Source organism: Garra rufa, chromosome 14 (genome assembly GCF_049309525.1).
Source record: "Garra rufa chromosome 14, GarRuf1.0, whole genome shotgun sequence".
Lineage (NCBI taxonomy): Eukaryota > Metazoa > Chordata > Actinopteri > Cypriniformes > Cyprinidae > Garra > Garra rufa.
Genome location: NC_133374.1, coordinates 1,013,168 through 1,036,932, shown reverse-complemented (window position 1 = coordinate 1,036,932; position 23,765 = coordinate 1,013,168). Strand labels below are relative to the sequence as shown.

The window sequence follows — 23,765 nt, the reverse complement described above, 5'->3', positions numbered from 1 at the left end:
GAAGTTTTATTCCTAACTATATTCTGAATGATTGTATAGAGGGGTTTGTTCTTAAGTCAGTCACATGGTTTTTTATTGCACTTTATATATTTATGTCTGAGGATTTCAATAACAATATGGCCGTTTTCTCACAATGATTTTTTTCTCCACTTCAGCACCACTTACAAACACCAAACTTAGCAGTTTTATTCCTATCTATATTCTGAAGGTTTTTATAGAAGAAATTGTTTATTCATCATTCACATGGTTTATTGTTGAACTTTATCTAGTTGTGCCTGTAGATTTTATTTGACAATACATAAAGGCGTTTAGCCAAAATAAGTTTGTTTCTTGACTTCAGCAGCACTTAAATACACCAAACTTAGCAGTTTTATTCCTATCTATATTCTGAATGATTTTATAGAGGGGTTTGTTCCTAAATCACTTACATGTTTTATTGTTGCACTTTATTTAGTTGCATCTGTAGATTTTATTTCCCAATACATGAAGGTGTTTAGCCAAAATAAGTTTGTTTCTTGACTTCAGCAGCACTTAAATACACCAAACTTAGCAGTTTTATTCCTACCTATATTCTGAAGGTTTTCATAGAAGAAATTGTTTATTTATCATTCACATGTTTTATTATTGCACTTTATCTAGTTGCATCTGTATATTTCATTTCACAATACTTTAAGGTGTTTTGCCAAAATAAGTTTCTGTACTTCAGCATCACTTAAAAGCGCCAAACTTGGCAGTTTTATTCCTATCTATATTCTAAATGATTTTGTAGAGAGGTTTGTTCTTAAATCACTCACATGGTTTATTATTATACTTTTTATATTTGCGTCTGAGGATTTCAATCAACAATATATATGTTTAAAGGCAGTTTTCTCAAAATAAGTTTCTTCCTCTACTTGAGCACTACTTACAAACTTAGCAGTTTTATTCCTATCTATATTCTAAATTATGTTATAGAGGGGTTTGTTCTTAAATAACTCACGTGTTTTATTATTGCACTTTGTCTAGTTGCATCTGTAGATTTTATTTCACAATACATAAAGGCATTTTGCCAAAATATCTTTGTTTCTTGACTTCAGCAACACTTAAATACACCAAACTTGGCAGTTTTATTCCTATCTATAATCTAAATGATTTTATAGAGAGGTTTGTTCTTAATTTATAATTATACTTTATATATTTGCGTCTGAGGATTTCAATCAACAATATATTTGTTTAAAGGCTGTTTTCTTAAAACAAGTTTCTTCCTCTACTTGAGCAACACTCACAAACTTAGCAGTTTTATTCCTATCGATATTCTGAAGGTTTTTATAAAAAGGGTTTGTTCATATATCATTCACCTGATTTTATACATTATATTTCTGAAAACTTGGTTTAAAAAATGCATTTTGTGGATGAACTAAAGCAGCTGGCATATGGACTGCGCTTCTGCCATTCACATGAGCGAAGGTTTTGAAACACGTAACAGGCCTACCATGTTTTCATACCCATAATACATTGTGAAATACACTTTTAAAGTCAATTCAAATGCAGTATAAAGGCACTTCTCCTCAGTGCGGTTAAACCAGGCGGCGGGCCGTCACGAGGAAGAAAACGCCGTGGAGAAGCAATTGTTCTGCTCATTAACGGAGCTGTGAAGGAGACAAGAGTTTGTTCTCTCCTCGGATAGCGTCACGTCTGCGGGGGGCTCGTGAATAATCACGTCTAGCCAAAGAAAGAAACACCCGAAGTTCTCCGCTAGGTCATCTGTGACGTTTTGATTCGTGAAAGCGTCTTTGTGCTAAATTTCACAGCAGTGTTGTCTGGATGAGAAGTGCGGCTTATTAAAATGCTCATTACAGTTTGGAGAGTGATTCATCTCGTTAAATTTCCCTTCATAATAGTCTGTGACTGATGAGTTATTAGACCGCACTCGGACACAAACACACTCATTCTCCAGAGAAACCGGCTCTGTTTATGAGTTAGGATTCAGCGGCAACATTTCCCATGAATAAATATGCAGAGGAATCATTGTTTTTTGGGAAAAGCTCTCACTGCTGTGAGTTAGATCTCCTGAAGGCCTTTGAGCTCTAAGTAATCCGACTACATACTTTCAAAGACCACACCGAGCCGGAGTCATCAATAATTACGCTAAAGTCTGACACTTTGTGACACTGAGGGCAGGAAAAGTTCATTGGCGTTTGTCTAATTGGTGTTTGGCTGTCTCTGAGGAGTGAACACACTGGCTGATGAGCTTTAGGTGTGTAATGAATAGACTGCCGCATGTTTTTCACGTTTTTCACGTTTCTGGAAATTACACTTGCCACAAGGTGAGATGTAGGGGAATGCAGGGCACTTTCTCAGTTTGTGTAAAATTACTTCAGGTTCAGAGTATTTCTTTTTTCCACAATAAGAGGTCTTTTTTCTATGGACGAACGTTTCCGCCACTAAGTAAACAATTAAAAAAATGGTACTTGTGATTATTTATACTACGATTCAGAGTTTTTTCTTTGAAATGTGAGACTTGCAAATGCAAGAAAAAGTCAATCGCTGCATTTCTGGCTTCTTTCTTGCAATTGTGAGTTTGTCTTGCCATCCTGACTTCTTTTCCCAGGATGTTGTGAGATGTAAACACAGTTGCAAAGAAATAAACTCAGAATTGCAAGACATACACTTGCAATTGCGAAAAATAAAGTCAGAATTGCGAGATATAAATTATATATGTGACCCAGGACCACAAAACCAGTCGTAAGGTTAAATTTTACAAAACTGAGATGTATACATCATATGAAATGATTTCTATTGATATATGGTTTGTTAGGATAGGACAATATTTGGCCGAGATACATCTATTTGAAAATCTGGAATCTGAGGGTGCAAAAAAATCAAAATACTGAGAAAATCACCTTTAAAGTTGTCCAAATTAAGTTCTTAACAATGCATATTACTAATCAAAAATTACATTTTGATATATTTACAGTAGGAATTTTACAAAATATCTTCATGGAACATAATCTTTACTTAATTTCCTAATGATTTTTGGCATAAAAGAAAAATAAAAAATTTTGACCCATACACTGTATTTTTGACTATTGCTACAAATATACCCCAGCGACTTAAGACTGGTTTTGTGGTCCAGGGTCACATATGAACAAATCCCTCTGTAAAAACTTTCAGAATATAGACAGGAATATAAAATGTAAAGTTTGGTGTGTGTAGGTGCTACTGAAGTGGAGATTTATGGCTCGGTGTAGGAGAAAAAACTAATTGAAAGTAAGTATTGTAATAGAAATCTATTGACACAAATAGATAAAGTGCTATAAAAGGAACACTTAACAGTGTCTTTTGGATGTTTTCTTTCCAATATTCCAAAGAAACACTTTACGAAACACCAAAAAGGCCAAAATCTTAAACTTGACAAGTGCATGAAAAAACAGCATTTTTAACTGTTCAGACTAAGGAAGGAGTTGATGTGAAGTCGTGTAGGTGAACAAAAGCGGCTTGGACTCGTGATAATGCAATGCTAGAAGCTCTCCGCCGCACTTTGAAGTTAATGGCTGGTGTTTTACACGAGACAAATGGCTGTGGAATCAGCATGCGTCCTCGCGTGCGCTCGCTCGCTCTTCACGCTCCTTAAAAGCCTGGTTAAAGCACTTGTAAATATTCAACACCTGTCCTATCTCCATCAAGACCTCGATTTCTCCTGCAGCTTAATGCAATTCAAAGACCTACATTCTTGCGCAGAGTTGCCTTGGAAACAAAGTTCTCCAGGCTGTTTTTTTCCTCTGTTACCGGAGATACGGCAGATCAATCGAGCGAATCCTCCGAGGCAGAGACAGGAAATGCTCTGCCGCACAATCTCCACTGAGAAAAGCCGCTAGTGTCCCAGTTAGTACTTGAATACACACACAATTATTCCTCAGTCGCCGGCGCATCGGGCCGCTATTGAACTCGGACGAGTACAGCGTTGGATTTATCGATCGGCGGCAGCGTTTAGAAGCACTGCAGAAACTTTCACGCACGTATCGATACACACACATTAGCTTTTGCAATTAGGTTTGCTAATTTGGCCACAAGAACATGTTCATTAGCAGAACCTAAGCAGAGAATGAATTAGAAATTATGCTCTGTTTTAAAGAGGGTTTTCTTGCATAGCCATATGAGTTGAATACTAAAATGTTGATAGATGTAGTTAATGCACATGAGATTAAAAAAACAAAACAAGATTTTTTCACATTTGTTTTTTTTTTCACAAAAATTAAAACATTTAAGAACTCTAGTTGGCATCAAAACTAGTAAAAACCAAAAAGTAGTATATTTAACCTAAACCATGAAAAATAAATAAATACATATATACATAAATAGGAAAAAGTTATTGAAATAAAATAAATGTAATATAAAATACATTTAAGTTACATTTAAAATAAATGGTAAAAAATAAAAAATAAAAACGGTAAAACCATCAAAATCAAAAACAGAATATACAAAAAAATTTAACTAAAACCATGAAAATAATAATAATAATTACATACATAAATAGAACAAAGTTATTTGAAATAAAAATAATTACATTTAAAATAAATGGTGAAAAACGTAATAATAACAAAACAGAAGAACTACTAAAACCGAAAACTAAATATACAAAAGAATTAAGGTAATTTAAATCATATATGTAAAAATTCTAGTATAGTTAACTAAAACCATGAAAAAAAAAGAATAAATAATAATTACATACATAAATAGAACAAAGTTATTTGAAATAAAATGTAATATAAAATACATTTTAAATAAATGGTAAAAAATAATAAAAATAATAAAAAAATCATAAAATTAAAATAAAAAATAAAAAAAAACAGTAGAACTACTAAAACTGAAAAATTTAAGGAAATTCAACATATATATTTGAAAATTCTAGTTGGCATTAAAACTACTAAAAAACTAAAAACTAGTATAGTTAACTAAAACCATAAAAAAACAATAAATAAATAAATTAAAAATATATATAAATAAATCTAGTTGCCATTTAAACTAGTAAAAACTAAAACTAGTATAGTTAACTAAAATCATGAAAAAAGAAATTTGCATACATAAAATAAATTATAAAAATTTAAATTCCTTTTAGCTAGTTGCCATTTCTGTCGTTTTCAATATTTTTTCAATATATTTAATTAAATTTGATGTATTGAAATAACAAACTGAAGTTAAAATAAAAATTAATAAAAACTATATAACCATATAAAGAAATAAAACCATGAAACATTTTCTTTTATTTTCATTTAGTTAACTTTTAGTTAACTTAAAGCATTTTAACTAAATAAAATTAACTTGAAGCAACCTATGTTCAAATGTAATTTATTTGCTGTGCATCATTACTCAAAAAGCGTCACATTATCCTTTAGAAATCATTCTAATATGCTGATTTGCTCCTCAAGAAACATTTCTGTATATTGTCAATGTTGAAAACTGATACATTTTCCTTTTCAGGATTTACAGATGAATAAAAAGTTCAAAAGAGCATCATTTGTTTGAAATTTATAAATTATAAATGTCTTTACTGTCACTATGGAGCAATTTAATGCATCCTCAGTGAATAAAAGTCTTAATTTATTAGACTCGCTGATGCATTTATTTGCTTAAAAGTCTTAAAAGTGATATTAATTTTAACCATGAGTCATGCATTGGTTTCTGTACTGGAGTTGTAAGTTAAATGGTGTTTTGCACTTTTCCAAGTAGGACATTGGAAATGATGACTTTCTGAGTTGAACAGAGGGAAGCTTATTTTTTCCTGCTAGGTCAAATAAGCACATCAACAGATCAATATGAGTTCAGAAATGATTTTTCATGGCTTAATTTCCTTTGGTTGCTGGACTGTCAGAGTGTTGTGAGGGATGATATTCTGAAGGTCAGATGTTGTCAAGGTTTTGCAGGTCAAAGCATCTGAAGCTATTCAATTATGAACTTTCATAGTGACATTTCTACACTCTCCAACCCATTTAGAAATGTCATTTGTAGATGCTGAGCAGCAACAATCCTAAAAACTGTCAGTCTCTTATTTTGCAGTAAATCACGTCTGGCAAAACAGAATCGGATTTTATTTATTAAAATGTATTATATGAACTATATTTTAAAAATAGGACTTTTGGCACAGGTTTATTATAGTGGTAATACTTTACAAGTTTGAGATTTTGGGCTTTTTGGTGTTTCATAAAGTGTTTTTTCAGACTAGTGGAAAGAAAACATCCCAAAAACACCGTTAAGTGTTTCTTTTATAGCACTTTATCTATTTGTGTCAATAGATTTCAATTACAATGCATATTTTTAAAGGCCTTTTTCTCAAAACTAGTTTTTTCTTCCACACTGAGCCATAAATGTCAACTTCAGTAGCACTTACACACACCAAACTTTACATTTTTATTCCTGTCTATATTCTGAAGGTTTTTACAGAGGGTTTTGTTCATGTATAATTTGCTGGATTTTATACATTTTATTCCCCAAAAATTGAAAAAAAAAAAAAAAAATCAGTTTTAAGTACTTTCTGAATTATATTGTGATAAAATGAGAGACCCAAAATTCCCTCTGTAAAAATTTTGACTCTAATATGTCAATATAGTAGCAATAGCCAAAAATACATTGTATGGGTCAAAATTATCGATTTTTCTTTTCTGCCAAAAACTTTAGTAAAAGATTTAGTAAAGATCATGTTCCATGAAGATATTTTGTAAATTTCCCACCGTAAATATATCAAAATTTTATTTATTTATTTATTTTTGATTCTTTATTTATTAAATATTTATTTAACAACTTTTACAGTAGAGCCTGAGATCTGCCCATATAAACTAAAAAAATAATAATAATAATAATAATTTTTGATTAGTAATATGCATTGCTAAGAACTTCATTTGGACAACTTTAAAAGCGATTTTCTCAATATTTAGATTTTTTTTTGGACTGGTTTTGTTGTCCAAGGTCGCACACACACACACACACACACACACACACATATATATATATGGGCACTGTGTATGTATGTATGTATGTATATATATATATATATATATATATATATATATATATATATATATATATACACACAGTGCCTTGCAAAAGTATTCATACTCCTTTTTTTGTTTTGTTGCAGCCTTATGTTAAAGTGTTTAAATTACTTTTTTATCCACATCAATCTACATCTCATACACCATAATGACAAAGCACAAAACAGGTTTGTAACAACTTTATTAGAAATAAAAAACTGAAAAAATCCTGTTGCATAAGTATTCATAACCTTTTCTGGGACACTCGAAATTTAGCTCAGGAGCATTTATATTGCTTCTAGATGTTACTGCACTTGGAGTGGAGTTAAACTGTGGCAAATTCATTTGAATGAGTCTGATTTAGAAAGGCACACACCTCTCAGAAAAGGTCTAACAGCTGAAAATGCATATCAGAGCAAAAACCAAGTCTTGAGGTCAAGATAACTGCCTGTAGAGCTCAGTGATAGACTTGTGTTAAGGCGATGATCTAGGGAAGAGTTCAGAAACAAATCTGCTGCATTGAAGGTTGACAGAAGCATTCTCCATAATGGAAGACGATTGGAGCAACTAGGACTCTAGAAAATGTCTGCCCGCCTTCATCCAAGCTGACAGAGATGGAGAGGTGAAAAGGTGAGGCAAAGATAATTGCCAAATGCAGATGTGCAAAGCTTGTCACATCAGACCCAAAAAGACTTGAGGCTGTAAAGCTGCTTCAACTATGTACTGAGTTAAGGGTATGAATACTTATGCAATGTACTTATTTCAGTGTTTTATTTTTAATAAATTTGTAAAATTAGCAAATCTGGTTTTGCTTTGTCATTATTATGGTGTATGGAGTGTAAATTGATGAGGGGAAAAACTAATTTAAAGCATTTTAACATAACGCTGCAACAAAACAAAATGTGAAAAAAAATGAAGGGGTATGAATACTTTTGCAAGGCGCTGTACATATCAATACTAAGACTAATTTTGCGATTTAGTGAAATTTTGTCATTTCTTTCTAATGACAGTGGTGTGTTGCTTTATTTTATATCATCAGCAAAATCCTCATGAATATATCATGAATTTAATATAACTTAATAAAGCTTAATCGAATGGACTGTATTAAATCTACTCCTGATATATTGCAGTCAGTGTGGTGTTGCTTTCATATATGAAGCAAAAAAGAACAAAACCCATTAACCAAAGAGACTTCATAACACTCAAAAGATTTTTTCATTTAGTCATTTTCATACATGATCTCATTATATTACAACCTGCACCATAAATCTCAATCTTGTCATATGAACTTGGATGGAGAGCTACAGAGCGAAGGAAACCGATGAATGAAACATTGGTTAGACGTTACACAAGACAGAAAAACACAGCAAAGATGGAGAGATTACAGAAAGAAAGACACCTGATGTGACGGATGATTTTTCAGCTATTTATTCTCCACCCTTTCGATTCAGAGCCGAATCTCTGAGTGCAGAAATCAATACGGCTAAATGGGGATGAAAGAGCGCGAGGAGCCATCAAACCGCGTCCAGAGCCTGACCCATGTAGATCAAACGCCGCTTTATTCCTCCGCGTCCCTTCTGCTTTATTGCCACAATTTATAGGACAATTAAGTCTCTCCTACAAGCGTCTAATTTTCCGCAGCGTTACTTCGGCTCAGAATCGGTCCGCAGCGCACAAAAGCTATTACTCTGAGATTTCACACGGCCCTCCATTATGAGGTATCAGAGAGAGGAAATCTCTATCCGCATTGTGTTGTGGAGAGTGTAATAAGAAAGACGTGGCAGAGAGCAAGGATTGGGGCTGATTTTCTGAGGCTGGTTTGTGTGGGATAAGGACTCAGGAAGAGGTTAGGAAAAGCTTTAATAGGGATTGAGAGGGTCAGTTTTTGCCATTTTTGTATAATTTTAGTCATTTTGTTATGCTCACTTAGCATTTTTGTTTTTATTTACTTACAATTAATTTAGAATTTTTGTTTATTTTACTATTTAGGTTTAATTTATTAGAGATGTATTTGTTATTGTTATTATTATTATTATTATTATTATTTTATACTTTAAGTTTTGAGTTAATTTTAGTCATTTTGTTATGTTCTTTTGCCATTTTTGTTTTTATTTACTTACAATTAATTTAGATTTTTTTTTTTTTTTTTTTTTTAATTTTTGTTTATTTTACTATTTAGGTTTAATTTATTAAAGATGTATTTGTTATTATTATTATTATTATTATTTTATACTTTAAGTTTTGAGTTAATTTTAGTCATTTTGTTATGCTCTTTTGCCATTTTTGTTTTTATTTACTTACAATTAATTTAGATTTTTTTTTTTTTTTTTTTTTTAATTTTTGTTTATTTTACTATTTAGGTTTAATTTATTAAAGATGTATTTGTTATTATTATTATTATTATTATTTTATACTTTAAGTTTTGAGTTAATTTTAGTCATTTTGTTATGCTCTTTTGCCATTTTTGTTTTTATTTACTTACAAGTAATTTAGAATTTTTGTTTATTTTACTATTTAGGTTTAATTTATTAGAGATGTATTTGTTATTGTTATTATTATTATTATTATTATTATTATTATTATTTTATACTTTAAGTTTTGAGTTAATTTTAGTCATTTTGTTATGCTCTTTTGCCATTTTTGTTTTTATTTACTTACAATTAATTTAGATTTTTTTTAAATTTTTGTTTAAAATTTTTGTTTATTTTACTATTTAGGTTTAATTTATTAGAGATGTATTTGTTATTATTATTATTATTATTATTATTATTTTATACTTTAAGTTTTGAGTTAATTTTAGTCATTTTGTTATGCTCTTTTGCCATTTTTGTTTTTATTTACTTACAATTAATTTAGAATTTTTGTTTATTTTACTATTTAGGTTTAATTTATTAGAGATGTATTTGTTATTGTTATTATTATTATTATTATTATTATTATTATTATTATTATTTTATACTTTAAGTTTTGAGTTAATTTTAGTCATTTTGTTATGCTCTTTTGCCATTTTTGTTTTTATTTACTTACAATTAATTTAGAATTTTTTTTTTTTTACATTTGATTTTTATTTTAGCTTTTGTTTATTTTTAGTCATTTTGTCATACGCTTTTGCCATTTACCATTTATTTGTACTTTTTAGGGTTAATTTATCGTCATTTCAATTTATTTCAGAAAGAAAACTAAATGTATTTTTATTTTTTTTATTTTATATTTTAAGTTTTAGTTTAATTTTATTTATTTTGTTATATACTTTTGCCATTTCTGTTTTTGTTTATTTGCAATTTAGGTTTAATTAATTTCTTGTTTATTTTTAGTCATTTTTTATACACTTTTCCCATTTACTGTTATTTTAACTATTTAGGTTTAATTTATTTTTTATTTCACCTTTATTTTGGTAAGAAAACAAGATGTATTTTTATTTTAGTTTTTTATTTTATATTAAGATGTTTATTTATTTGTAGTAATTTTGTCATTTTGTAAGTGTGCTTATATATAATTTAGATTTTTAATTTTTTAGTTTAGAAATAAAACATTTTATTTTTATTTTAGTTTTTATTTCAGATTTTGAGTTTTCATTTTAATTTTTGTTTATTTGTAGTCATTTGTTTATGTACTTTTGCAATTTACTATTAGTTTTACTATTTAGGTTTAATTTGTTTTTATTTCAATTTTATTTTAGAAATAAAACATTTTTATTTATTTTTTTATTTTTTATTTTAAGTTTTAGTTTAATTTTTATAATTGTATTAATTTTAAAAATGGCTAAATTAATTTTTGCCGTTTTTGTTTATTTACAATTTAGGTTTAATTGACTTGAGTTTTAGTTTAGAAATAAAACATTTTATTTTTATTTTAGTTTTCATTTAAATTTTTGTTTATTTTTAGTCATTTTGTTACACACTTTTGTCATTTACTGTTTAGGTTTAATTTGTTTTATTGTTATTTCAATTTTATTTTAGAAAGAAAACTAGATGTATTTTTTTATTTTATATTTTAAGTTTAATTTTAGTAATTTTGTTATGTGCTTTCACCATTTTTGTTTTTATTTGCTTACAATTAGTTTAGAAAAAAAACTTTTATTTTATTTTAGTTTTTATTCAAATATTTGTTTATTTCTAGTCATTTTGTTATGGGCTTTTGCCATTTCCTATTTATTTTACTATTTAGGTTTAATTTATTGTTATTTCAGTTTTATTTTAGAAAGAAAACTAGATGTATTTTAATTTCAGTTCATTTTATATTTAAAGTTTTAGTTTAATTTTAGTCATTTCGTTATGCACTTTTGCCATTTCCTATTTAGGTTTAATTTATTTTATTTAAATTTTATTTTAGAAAGAAAATTAGATGTGTTTATTTTTTTATTTCATATTTTAAGTTCTAGTTTAATTAGTAATTTTATATGTGCTTCTGCCATTTTTGTTTTTGTTTAGCTTTAATTGATTTCATTTTTAGTTTAGAAAAAAACTTTATTTTTATTTTAGTTTTCATTTAAATTTTAGATTTTTTGTTAGTCACTTTTGCCATTTACTATTAAGGTTTAATTTATTTTTATTTCAATTTTATTTTTAGAAAGAAAACTTTTTTTGTTTAGTTTTAGTTTAATTTTAGTAATTTTGTTATGTGCTTGTGCCATTTTTATTTTAGTTTTCATTTAATTTTATTTGTTTAGTTTTAGTCAATTTGTTATACGCTTTTCCCATTTTCTGTTATTTTTAGGTTTAGTTATTATTAATTAATTTTAATTTTAACTTTACTTTAGAAAGAAAACTAGATGTATTTTTATTTTAGTTTTTTATTTTATATTTTAAAAGTTCATTTATTTGTAGTATTTATAGTTTAATTTATTTTTATTTCAAATTTATTTTAGAAAGAAAACTAAATGTATTTTTACTCCAGTTTTTTATTTTATATTTTAAGTTTTAGTTTAATTTTAGTATTTTTTTACTGAATTCCCTTTTATATAATATAATGTACTTATGCTATTTCTATTTAATTTGGATTTTTTTATTTTAATTTTTGTTTATTTTTAGTTGTTTTGTTATGTATTTTGCAATTTACTATTAGTTTTTTTTTTTTTTTTTTTTCACATTTATTTTAGAAAGAAAACTGGATGTTTTTTATTTTTATTTTATTTTTTTAAAGCGAAAAGCTAAAAGCTATTACTTTCACACAGCCCTTGATTAGAGATATCAGAGGGAGGAAAATGTCTATCAGCATTGTGTTGTGGAGAGTGTAATAAGAAAGACGTGGCAGAGATCAAGGATTGGGGCTGATTTTCTAAGGCTGGTTTGTATGGGATGAGATTATTTTCCTTGGACTCGCAGAAAGAGGTTAGGAAAAGCTTTAATAAGCTATAGGAGGATTGAGAGGGTCAGTAACCTCGCCGCAAGCTCCCGATTTATGATGAAAAGATTACTTTAAGACATGTTCTTATTGTGAATCATTCAAAAGCGCATGTTTTTCTCAAGTGAAGTCTTCACATTTTTCATCCAGTATAGTAATTTAATTGGTAACTGGGGTTGTTTTTGAAAAAACTGTGTTTTGAAATGAACCAAAAATTGGTTCACCAGGGATAGAATAAATTCTGCCTCACATTATTGGCTTGGAAATATGTCAAATTGAGGATTTCAGAGCCTTAATTTAAGATATCAATGCATTATTGATTGATTGACATCTCTAAATGTTTATTTATGTCAGATTAATTATGTAAATTACTGAAATATGTAATATTGACAAATATTGATTATTTAATAGCCTTGATTTAAAATATTAATCAATGATTGCTTGTTTGTAGACTTTATTTATTGACATTCAAATGTTAATTTATGTCAGTTTTCCTTTAAATGTACATTTTTTTTGTAATTTTGTTAATAAATAATGTACTTATGATAAGAAACAAAAATAATATATATTTTTTATTTAACTTTTTTGTTTAATTTTAGTAATTTTGTTAAATGCTTTTGTCATTTTTGGTTTTGTTTATTTACAATTTAGGTTTAATTTATTTTTATTGAGAAATAAAACATTATTCTACTATATTAAAACATTTAAAACATTATTCAACAATTTTATTTTTTATTTTAATTTAAGTTTATATTTTTACAATAATTTTGTTATGTGCTTTTGTCATTTTAGGGTTTAATTTATATTTATTTCAATTTTACTTGAAAAATAAAACTAGATGTATTTTTATTTTAGTTTTTTTACATTTTGAGATTTCATTTCGATGTTAATTTATTTTTGTAATTTTGTTGTTTTTTATTTTATATTTTAAATTCTTATGTAATTTTAGTAATTTTGTTATGTGATTTTGCCATTTTTGTTTTCATTTATTTACATTATATATTATATATATATATATATATTATACATTATATTTTAATTGAAATCTTAGATTAGAAATAAAACTAGGTGTATTTTTATTTTAGTTTTTTGATTTTATATTTAAAATTTTCAGTTCACTGTTATTATATTTTTTTGTAATTTTGTTATTTGCTTTTGCCATTTTTGATTTGTTTATTTACAATTTAGGTTTAATTTATTTTTGTTGTTTGCTTATTTTATGTTTTAAGTTTTTGTTTAATTATAGAAATTTAGTAATTTTTTTATTATTTATAATTTAGGTATTTTTAAATTGAAATTTAAGTTTATAAAATAAAACTGGATTTATTTATTTATTTTTTATTTTTTTTAATTCTGTCATGTTAGTGCTTCAACATGTCAACTTTTAATTGTGTGTTTTTATATGTTTTATACTTTTTATACAAAGTTTATATTTAGTAATTTTGTTTATGCACTTTTGTCATTTTAGTTTTTAGTTTTAATTACTACTTAGGTTTAATTTATTTTTATTTAAAAAATACATTTAGAAAACTAGATGTATTTTTATTTTAGTTTTTTATTTAGGAATTTGAGTTTTATATTTTTTTTACATGCTGTTGTTTTTTTAATTTAGATTTTACATTTTTATTTCATTTGAGTAATTTTGTTATGTACTTTTGCCATTTTAGTTTTTAGTTGCAATTACTACTTAGGTTTAATTTATTTTGATTTTGATTTTACTTTAGAAATAAACCTAGATTTATTTTTATTTTAGTTTTTTATCTTATATTTTGAGTTTTCATTTCGATGTTAATTTATTTTTTGTAACTTTGTTGTGTTTTTATTTTATATTTTAAATTTTAAGGTAATGTTAGTAATTTTGTTATGCGATTTTGCCATTTTGTTTTAATTTATTTACATTATATATATATATATATATATATATATATATATATATATATATATATACATTATATTTTAATTTAAATCTTAGTTTAGAAATAAAACTAGGTCTATTTTTATTTTTGTTTTTTATTTTACTGTTATTATATTTTTTGTAATTCTGTAATGTGCTTTTTGTTTTTTAGCATTTTGTATTTTATATTTTAAGTTTTTATTTCATTTTAGTAATTTTATGTACTTTTGCCATTTTTGGGTTATTTACCATTTATTTACAATTTTCAATTTATTTTATTGTTTTTTTTTGTAATTCTGTAATGTGCTTTTGTTTTGTTTTTTGCATTTTTTATTTTATATTTAAATTTTTTATTTCATTTTAGTCATTTTGTTATGTGCTTTTGCCATTTTTGATTTGTTTATTTACAATTTAGATTTAATTTATTTTTGTTGTTTGCTTATTTTATGTTTTAAGTTTTTATTATGTATAGTTTATTTTTATTTTTTTAATTGAAATCTAAGTTTAAAATAAAACTGTTTTTTATTTATTATTATTTTCTATTTATTTCATGTTAGTGCTTCAACATGGCAACTAAAAATTTTAATTGTGTGTATATAAAAATGTTTTAATTGTTTTAGTAATTTTATTTCTAAAAGTTAGTTAAAATAAGTTTTGTGTGTCCTGTTTCCTATGAAATGCACAAGCATGTGTGTGTTTGTGTGAATCCTGACCTGTGTTTTCCGTGTGTTTGTGCAGGTTTAGTAAGCTGATGAATCATGGAGAGGCTGGTGTTTTATGTGCTGGTGTTCGGAGCGCTGGTGAAGGCTCAACATTGTCCGGGTCGCTGCATCTGTCAGACCATCTCTCCCACGCTCACGCTCCTCTGTGCCAAAACCGGACTGCTGTTCGTGCCGCCCACCATCGACCGCAAGACCGTGGAGCTCCGGCTGACCGACAACTTCATCACGGCCGTCCGCCGGAAAGACTTCTTGAACATGACGAGCCTGGTGCACCTCACTCTGTCCCGCAACACCATCAGCCAGATCGCGCCGCACGCCTTCGTGGGCCTCAGGGCTCTGAGAGCGCTCCACATGGACGGAAACCGGCTGACGCTCATCAACAGCGACCAGCTGAAGGCAATCCATCTCATCAACACTTGACAATAACTGGGGAACACACAACACTATTAACAGTGGCATGCGGAAGTTTGGGAACCCCTTGCAGAATCTGTGAAAATGAGAGAGACAAGAGATCATACAAAATGCTATTTGAGTTGGCTTGAGAAAGCCAACTTACTGAAATGCTATTTAAACTTATTAATCTTCTTACTAAAACTGTTGACTGCTCCTCCTCCTAGAGCCCAGCTCTTAGCCCAGATCTTCAGACTGATCTGACTCCAGGTGCTGTATCTTTTCTAATTGATCGGACTTGCGGTTTTCCTAAAAGTGACGAATAAAGCTGGGAAAAATCCTATAGACTTACATTGACGGAATGTTCATGCTAGTAACATGCTAATCATAAAATCATGCTAGCAACATTCCAGTAACATGCTAATAATGCTAGTAACATGCTAATCATAAAATCATGCTAGCAACATTCCAGTAACATGCTAATAATGCTAGTAAAATGCTAATCATAAAATCATGCTAGCAACATTCCAGTAACATGCTAATCACGCTAGTAACATACTAATCATAAAATCATGCTAGCAACATGTCAACAACATGCTAATCATGCTAGTAACATGTTATTCATAAAATCATGCCAGCAACATGTTGACAACATGCTAATCATGCTAGAAACATGCTAGTAACATGCTAATCATAAAATCATGCTAGCAACATGTCAACAACATGCTAATCATGCTAGTAACATGTTATTCATGAAATCATGCCAGCAACATGTTAGCATGCTAGAAACATGTTATTCATAAAATCATGCCAGCATCATGTTGACAACATTCTAATCATGCTAGAAACATGCTAGTAACATGCTAATCATAAAATCATGCTAGCAACATGTCAACAACATGCTAATCATGCTAGTAACATGTTATTCATAAAATCATGCCAGCAACATGTTGACAACATGCTAATCATGCTAGAAACATGCTAGTACAATGCTTATCATAAAATCATGCTAGCAACATGCTACTCATGGTAATCATAAAATCATGTTAACGACATGTTAACATGCTAATCATGCTAGAAACATGTTGGTAACATTCTAATCTTGCTAACAACATGTGAGTAACATGCTAATCATGCTAGAAACATGTTAATCATGCTAGAAACATGCTAGTAATATGCTTAACATGCAAAACATGCTAGTAACATGCTAATCATGATAGAAACATGTTATGTTAGAATCATGCTAGCAACATGCTAATAACATGCTAATCATGCTAGCAACATGCTAATCATGCTAGAATCATGCTAGCAACATGCTAACATGGTAGTAACATGTTGATCATGCTAAAACATATTATTTATGTTAGAATCATTATAGCAACATGCTGGTAATCATGCTAGAATCATGCTAACAACATGCTAATCATGCTAAAAACGCTACGTTAGAATCATGCTAGCAACCTGCTGCGAATCATGCTAGAATCATGATAACAACATGTTAGTAAACATGCTAATCATGATAGAAACATGCTAGTAACATGTTAATCATGATAGAAACATGCTAGTAACATGTTAACAATGTTAAAAATGTATGTTAGAATCATGCTAGCAACATGCTGCTAATCATGCTAGAATCATGCTAGCAAAATGCTAGTAACATGCTAATCATGTTGACAACATGCTAGTAACATGTTAATCATGATAGAAACATGCTAAAAACATGCTATTGATGTTAGAATCATGCTTGCAACATGCTGGTAACATGCTAATCATGATAAAACCATGCTAGCAACATGCTAATAACATGCTAACCATGCTAGAAAAATGCTATTAACATGTAATCATGCTAGAATCATGTTAGCAACATGCTAGTAACTTGTTAATAATGCTTGAATTATACTAACAACATGCTAGTAACATGCTAATCATGATGGAATCATGCTTGCTTCATGCTAGTAATATGCTAATCGTGATAGAATCATGCTAGTAACTTGCTAATCATGCTAGAAACATGCTAGTGACATGTTAATCAAGCTAGTAACATGCTAATAATGCTAGCAACACGCTAGTAACTTGTTAATCATGCTAACAACACGCTAATCATGCTAGAAACATGCTATCAACATGCTAATCCTGTTAATCAATCTGACTGACTGGATTCCCTTCAAAACATTCAAGCTTTAAGGTTTAAAACTACTTTAAACTTCAATCTAATCTGATAATCATCAAACTTTTAAAACTTAAAATCTTTTCGAACTTTTACAACTTTTTCAAACTTTCTGGTCAAGTTGCAGCTTTTTTTTTTTTTTTTTTTTTCTCGTCTTGTGAACTATATGCAAACATCTTTTATGTAAAATATCTTACTCAGGACAGTACAAAAAATTTTTTGTCAGATTTTCACAGATTCCGCAAGAAGTTCCCAAACTTTCGCATGCCACTGTATACACTTATACATGTATTTATCCAACACACATACTTTGTTTACCTTTTTGAATCTATTGTAATATTCCTGTAGATGCAAATTGTATAATATTATTCCTTCTTATTTACTTCTTCTATTCTCAAAACAAGTGAACAAATAAGAAAACAAATTCCTCGTATGTGGCAATAAAGCTCATTCTGATTGTGATTGTGATTGTGAAGGGTCTGATCAACCTGAGGCACCTGATCCTGGGCAATAATCAGATCCACATCATCGAACTGTCCTCCTTCGACGAGTTCGTCTCCACCATCGAGGACCTGGATCTGTCCTACAACAACCTGAGGACGTTACCGTGGGAAGCCATCGGCAGGATGGCCAACATCAACACCCTGACGCTGGACCACAATCTGATCGACCACATCGACGCGGGGACCTTCACGCTCCTCACCAAGCTGGTGCGGCTGGACATGACGTCCAATCGTCTGCAGACGCTGCCGCCGGACACGCTGTTCCAGCACGCGCAGGTCCTGTCCGACCCCAAAGCGTCCAGCTCGTCTAAGCTGACGGTGAGTTTCGGAGGAAACCCGTTGCACTGTAACTGCGAGCTGCTGTGGTTGCGCCGCCTGACGAGGGAGGACGATCTGGAGACCTGCGCTTCGCCTGAGCACCTCATGGACAAGTACTTCTGGTCCATTCAGGAGGAGGAGTTCATCTGCGAACCGCCGCTCATCACCAAACACCAGGTCAGCAAACTCTACTGCATGAAAAAAAAACATAAAAAATTCATATAATATACAATATATATAGAAATAACTAGAACATTTTACACGGCCAATAGTCCTATGAAATAACAGTTTAATTTGAATGAAAAATAAATAAATAAAATAAAATAAAATAAAATAAAACATTTTGGATAAAAAACCTGCATAAAATAAATAAATACATAAAATAAAAACAACTAGAAATGTTTACATGGCCAATAGTACCTGCATAAAAATGCATAAAAATGAATGAATAAATAAAATTAAAAAGAACTAGAAAAGTTTACATGGCCAATAGTCTAATGGAAATAACAGTAAAATAAAATACAATAAAATAAAGGATAAAAGACCTGCAGAAAAATGAATAAATAAATGAAAATATAAAATTAAAAATAATTAGAATAGTTTTCATGAATAATAAAATAAATGAAATACAATATATAAATAAATAAATATAAATAAATAACTAGAACATTTTACATGGCAAACAGTCCAGTCGAAATAAATAAAATATGAATAAAATAAAATAAAATACTTTGGATAAAAGACCAGCATAAAAAATAAACAAATAAATACATAAAAATAAAAAAAAACTACAGAATTAAAAATGGACAATAGTCTAATGAAATAACAGTTACATTTGAATAAAAAATAAATAAATAAAATAAAATAAAATATTTTGGATAAAAAAACCTGCATAAAATAAATGAATAAAATAAAAACAACTAGAAATGTTTATTATTTTATTTATTTATTCATTTTTATGCAGGTATTTTATTTTATTTATTTATATATTTATTTATTTATTTATTTATTTTTATTTTATTTATTTTTTTTATTCAAATGTAACTGTTATTTTGAATGGACCATTGGCCATGTAAAATTTTCTAGTTATTTATTAATTAATTATTATTATTATTATTATTTTTACACAGGTCTTTTATCCAAAGTATTTTATTTTAATTCAGATTGAACTGTTATTTCCATTGGAATATTGGCCATGTAAAATTTTGTAGTTTTTATTTTTATTTTATTTTATTTATTTATTTTTATGCAGGTATTTTATTTTATTTCATTCGAATTCAACTGTTATTTCCATTGGAATATTGGCCATGTAAAATTTTCTGGTTATTTTTTTTTTTTTTTTTTTTTATGCAGGTATTTTATTTCATTTTATTCAAATTCAACTGTTATTTCCATTGGCCATGTAAAAATTTTCTAGTTATTTTTAATGTTATTTAATTATTTATTTATTTATTTATTTATTTTTATGTTCTAGTTATTTCTAATTTTATTAATTTATGTATTTTTATACAGGTTTTTATCCAAAGAGTTTTATTTTATTTTATTAAAATGTAACTGGTATTTCCATTGGACTTTTGACATGTAAAATAACTAGTCATTTTTCATGTTATGTATTTATTTCTATATTTATTTATTTAATGAGAACAAATAACAACACTGTTTTTAACGTCATGCTCCACGCAGGTCACCAAACCCTATGTAATGGAGGGTCAGGGCGTGACTCTGAAGTGTAAGGCGATGGGTGACCCCGATCCCACCATTCACTGGCGCTTTCCCGACGGCAAACTGGTGCACAACAACTCGCGCACCATCCTATACGACAACGGCACGCTGGACATCCTGATCACAACCCTAAAAGACAGCGGCGCCTTCAACTGCGTGGCCTCCAACGCGGCCGGCATCGCCACCGCAGCCGTCGAAGTCAACATGATCCCGCTGCCGCTCTTCGTCAACAACACGGGCCACATGAGGGAGGCAGATCCAGGACTCTCGGACATCACCACATCCACCAAATCCGGCAGCAACGACACCAAACCGCAGGTCTTTTATCCAAAGTATTTTATTTTATTTCATTCAAATGTAATTTCCATTGGACTATTGGCCATGTAAAATGTTCAAGTTTATTTATTTGTCTGTCTATGCACTGGGCTATTTGTCATGTAAAATTGTATAGTTATTTTTAATTTAATTGTATTTTTTTATGCAGATCTTTTATCCAAAGTTTATTTTATTTTATTTTATTTTATTTTATTTTGTTATCTACATAGGACTATTAGCCATGTAAAATTTTCTAGTTATTTTAATTTATTTATTTATTTATATGCAGGTTTTTTATCCAAAGTATTTTATTTTATTTTATTTTATTTTATTTTATTTTATTTTATTTTATTTTATTTTATTTTATTCAGTTATTTCCATTAGACTATTGGCCATGTAAACCTTTCTAGTTATTTTAATGTATTTATTTATTTATTTATATGCAGATCTTTTATCCAAAGTTTATTTTATTTTATTTTATTTTATTTTATTTTGTTATCTACATAGGACTATTGGCCATGTAAAATTTTCTAGTTATTTTAATTTATTTATTTATTTATTTATATGCAGGTTTTTTATCCAAAGTATTTTATTTTATTTTATTTTATTTTATTTTATTTTATTTTATTTTATTTTATTTTATTTTATTTTATTTTATTTTATTTTATTTTATTTTATTTACATATGACTATTGGCCATGTACAATTTTCTAGTTTTTATTTTATATATTTATTTATTTTTATTCAGGTTTTTTTATCCAAAATGTTTTGTTTTAATTATTTTATTTTATTTTATCCAAATTTAACTGTTATTTCCATTAGACTATTGGCCAAGTAAAGTTTTCTAGTTATTTTTAATTTTCTGTATGTATTTATTTGTTTTTTTTATGCAGGTCTGTTATGCAAAGTGTAATTTTATTTATTTTTTAGCAACATTTTATTATTTTATTTTATTTTATTTTATTTTATGCATTTTTATGCAGGTATTATTGGCCATGTAAAAGTTTCTAGTTGTTTTTATTTTATGTATTTATTTATTTTAGGCAGTTTTTTTTATCCAAAAAATTATGTTTTTATTTATTTATTTTATTCAGTTTTAACTGTTATTTCCATTCAACTTTTTACATGTAAAGTTTTCTAGTTATTTTTCATTTTATTTATTTATATATTTTGATGCAGGTCTATTGCATCAAATTATTTTGTTTTCATTGATTTATTTTTTTATGCAGGTTTTTTTTTTATCCAAAATGTTTTGTTTGTTTTATTTATTTATTTATTATTTTTTATTTTATTTTATATTATATTTTTTTCTAACTGTTTTTTATCCAAAGTATTTTATTTTATTTTATTTTATTTTATTCAGAACAAGAGGGTGGTGGTGGAAAACCTGACCGCAAACTCAGCCGTCATCCACTGGCCGTCCGAACGCCACATTCCCGGGATCAGGATGTACCAGATCCAGTACAACAGCACCGTGGACGACACCCTGGTGTACAGGTAAAAAAAAAGAAAGTCTTCTTTTATGAGACATAAAGGCAGACGTGACTAATGAAATGAACGGCTTCTCAGATCCCCTGTTGTGTCTTTAAATGAAGCACTTAACCTCAGATCACTCCAGACGCCAATTAGTCAGCTGTCTAATCTATCTACTGTAAATCATCCTGGATTAAAACACACTTGTGTGTTTGAGTTAACCAGCTTTTACAGGCTAAATGAAATTGAGTTAGATAGATAGTCAGAATGGACTCTAATTATAGATGTTAGACTTTTATTCTTTGTAGAAAGAAAAAAGAAAGAGCTATAGTTTTTATGATGATGGTAATAATAATTGTTGTTGTTATTATTATTATAAAATAATTAATCTTAAAAATAATGAAATTGATTATTATGGTAACTTATTGTTATTTTATCATCTTTGTGATTATAATAAAATATATTATATGTTGTTATCTTACGAATATATTGTTAGATCACAAAGAATTATAATTATTAAGTCAATAAAAACTATTACTGTTATCTGTTATTTATGCATTTAACTGCCTATATAAATATATATATATATATATATATATACACTACCAGTTATTTTTTATTTTTATTTTTTTAGTCAGATATTAATTATTTAAAAAAACATTTATTTTATTTTATTTTATTTTATTTTATTTTATTTTATTTTATTTTATTTTATTTTATTTTATTTTATTTTATTTTATTTTATTTTATTTTATTTTATTTTATTTTATTTTATTTTATTTTCAAATACAATTTGTGCCAAGGAATGATTCTCAGATTTGTTTTTAAGAAAAACATTTTTTTTTTTCATGGGAAAAAACAAACAAAAACAAACTGAGAATCATTCCTTGGCACAAATTGTATTTGAAAATAAAATAAAATAAAATAAAATATATTGTGTTTTTTTTTTTTTTAAATAATTAAAATTTGAATATTAATATAAATTAATATTTATTGTATTTAGAATTTTACAGAAGCTATTATTATTATTTGAATATTTATTACAAAAATATTATATGTATTTACTTATTTACAATACATAATTTACAATAATTCACAGTTTTTATAAATACATAATTTCAATTAAATAAAAAAATTTGAGTATTTGCTTTATTTTTAAAAGTTAACAAAAATAAACACATATATATAGAGAGAGAGAGGGAGATATGATATATTTTATATTGCATTTTTTTATATGCAACTTATTGTATTTAAAGTTTTACAGGAGCTATTATTATTATTTGAATATTATTTGAATATTTAAAAAAAAACTATATATTATTTAGTTATTTACACAATATTTTATAAGTACATAATTGTAATTAAATAGAAATTGTATTTTTGTGTATTTGTCTGCTTTATTTTTAAAGTTAATAAAAAAAAAAAAAAAAAAAAAAAAATATATATATATATATATATATATATATATATATATATATATCCTTCTTCTCTGTTGTTATAAGTTAAAAATATTATTGAATTGAACCAGGCACAAAGCTCTTTAAAAGAATGAAAGGTGACATACAAACTAAAACTGGAAAACTGGAGCAAATTTACATAATAACAGGCTGTTTAAAGATCAGCTGAATTATTGATAACCACAAAGACTGAGCAGAGAAAAAAGAAATCTCAGGATTAAAGGTCAGACACAGTAAATGTTAAAAAAACTCACTGTGTCAAACCAGATAGAAAGATAGACAATAGATCTGGACCTAGATCAGGGTCTTTTAGTGAATCATAGAGTGTGTTCTCCGGATCCGATGAAGGTTCAGATTTACAGTGTGATTGAGGACAGATGATCCGTGTGATTCAGTGCTGTGCAGTACAGGCCTGCGCTCAGATAATGCACTTTAACGTCTGCGTCGGCGCACCG

General features: G+C 27.9%; 1 protein-coding gene across 1 annotated transcript in view; it reads left to right on the top strand.

Annotated features, from left to right (window-relative positions):
* The window catches only part of LOC141285095 (leucine-rich repeat and fibronectin type III domain-containing protein 1), a 68,535-nt gene extending 46,654 nt beyond the window's left edge, over nt 1–21,881 (top strand). Inside the window, exons 2-5 of the mRNA XM_073818145.1 lie at nt 14,983–15,362; nt 18,000–18,521; nt 20,028–20,384; nt 21,744–21,881. Coding sequence (XP_073674246.1) covers nt 15,003–15,362; nt 18,000–18,521; nt 20,028–20,384; nt 21,744–21,881 — 1,377 coding nt within the window. The 5' untranslated portion in view covers nt 14,983–15,002. The remainder of the gene's footprint in view (nt 1–14,982; nt 15,363–17,999; nt 18,522–20,027; nt 20,385–21,743) is intronic.
* Nucleotides 21,882–23,765: the final 1,884 nt, after the last annotated feature.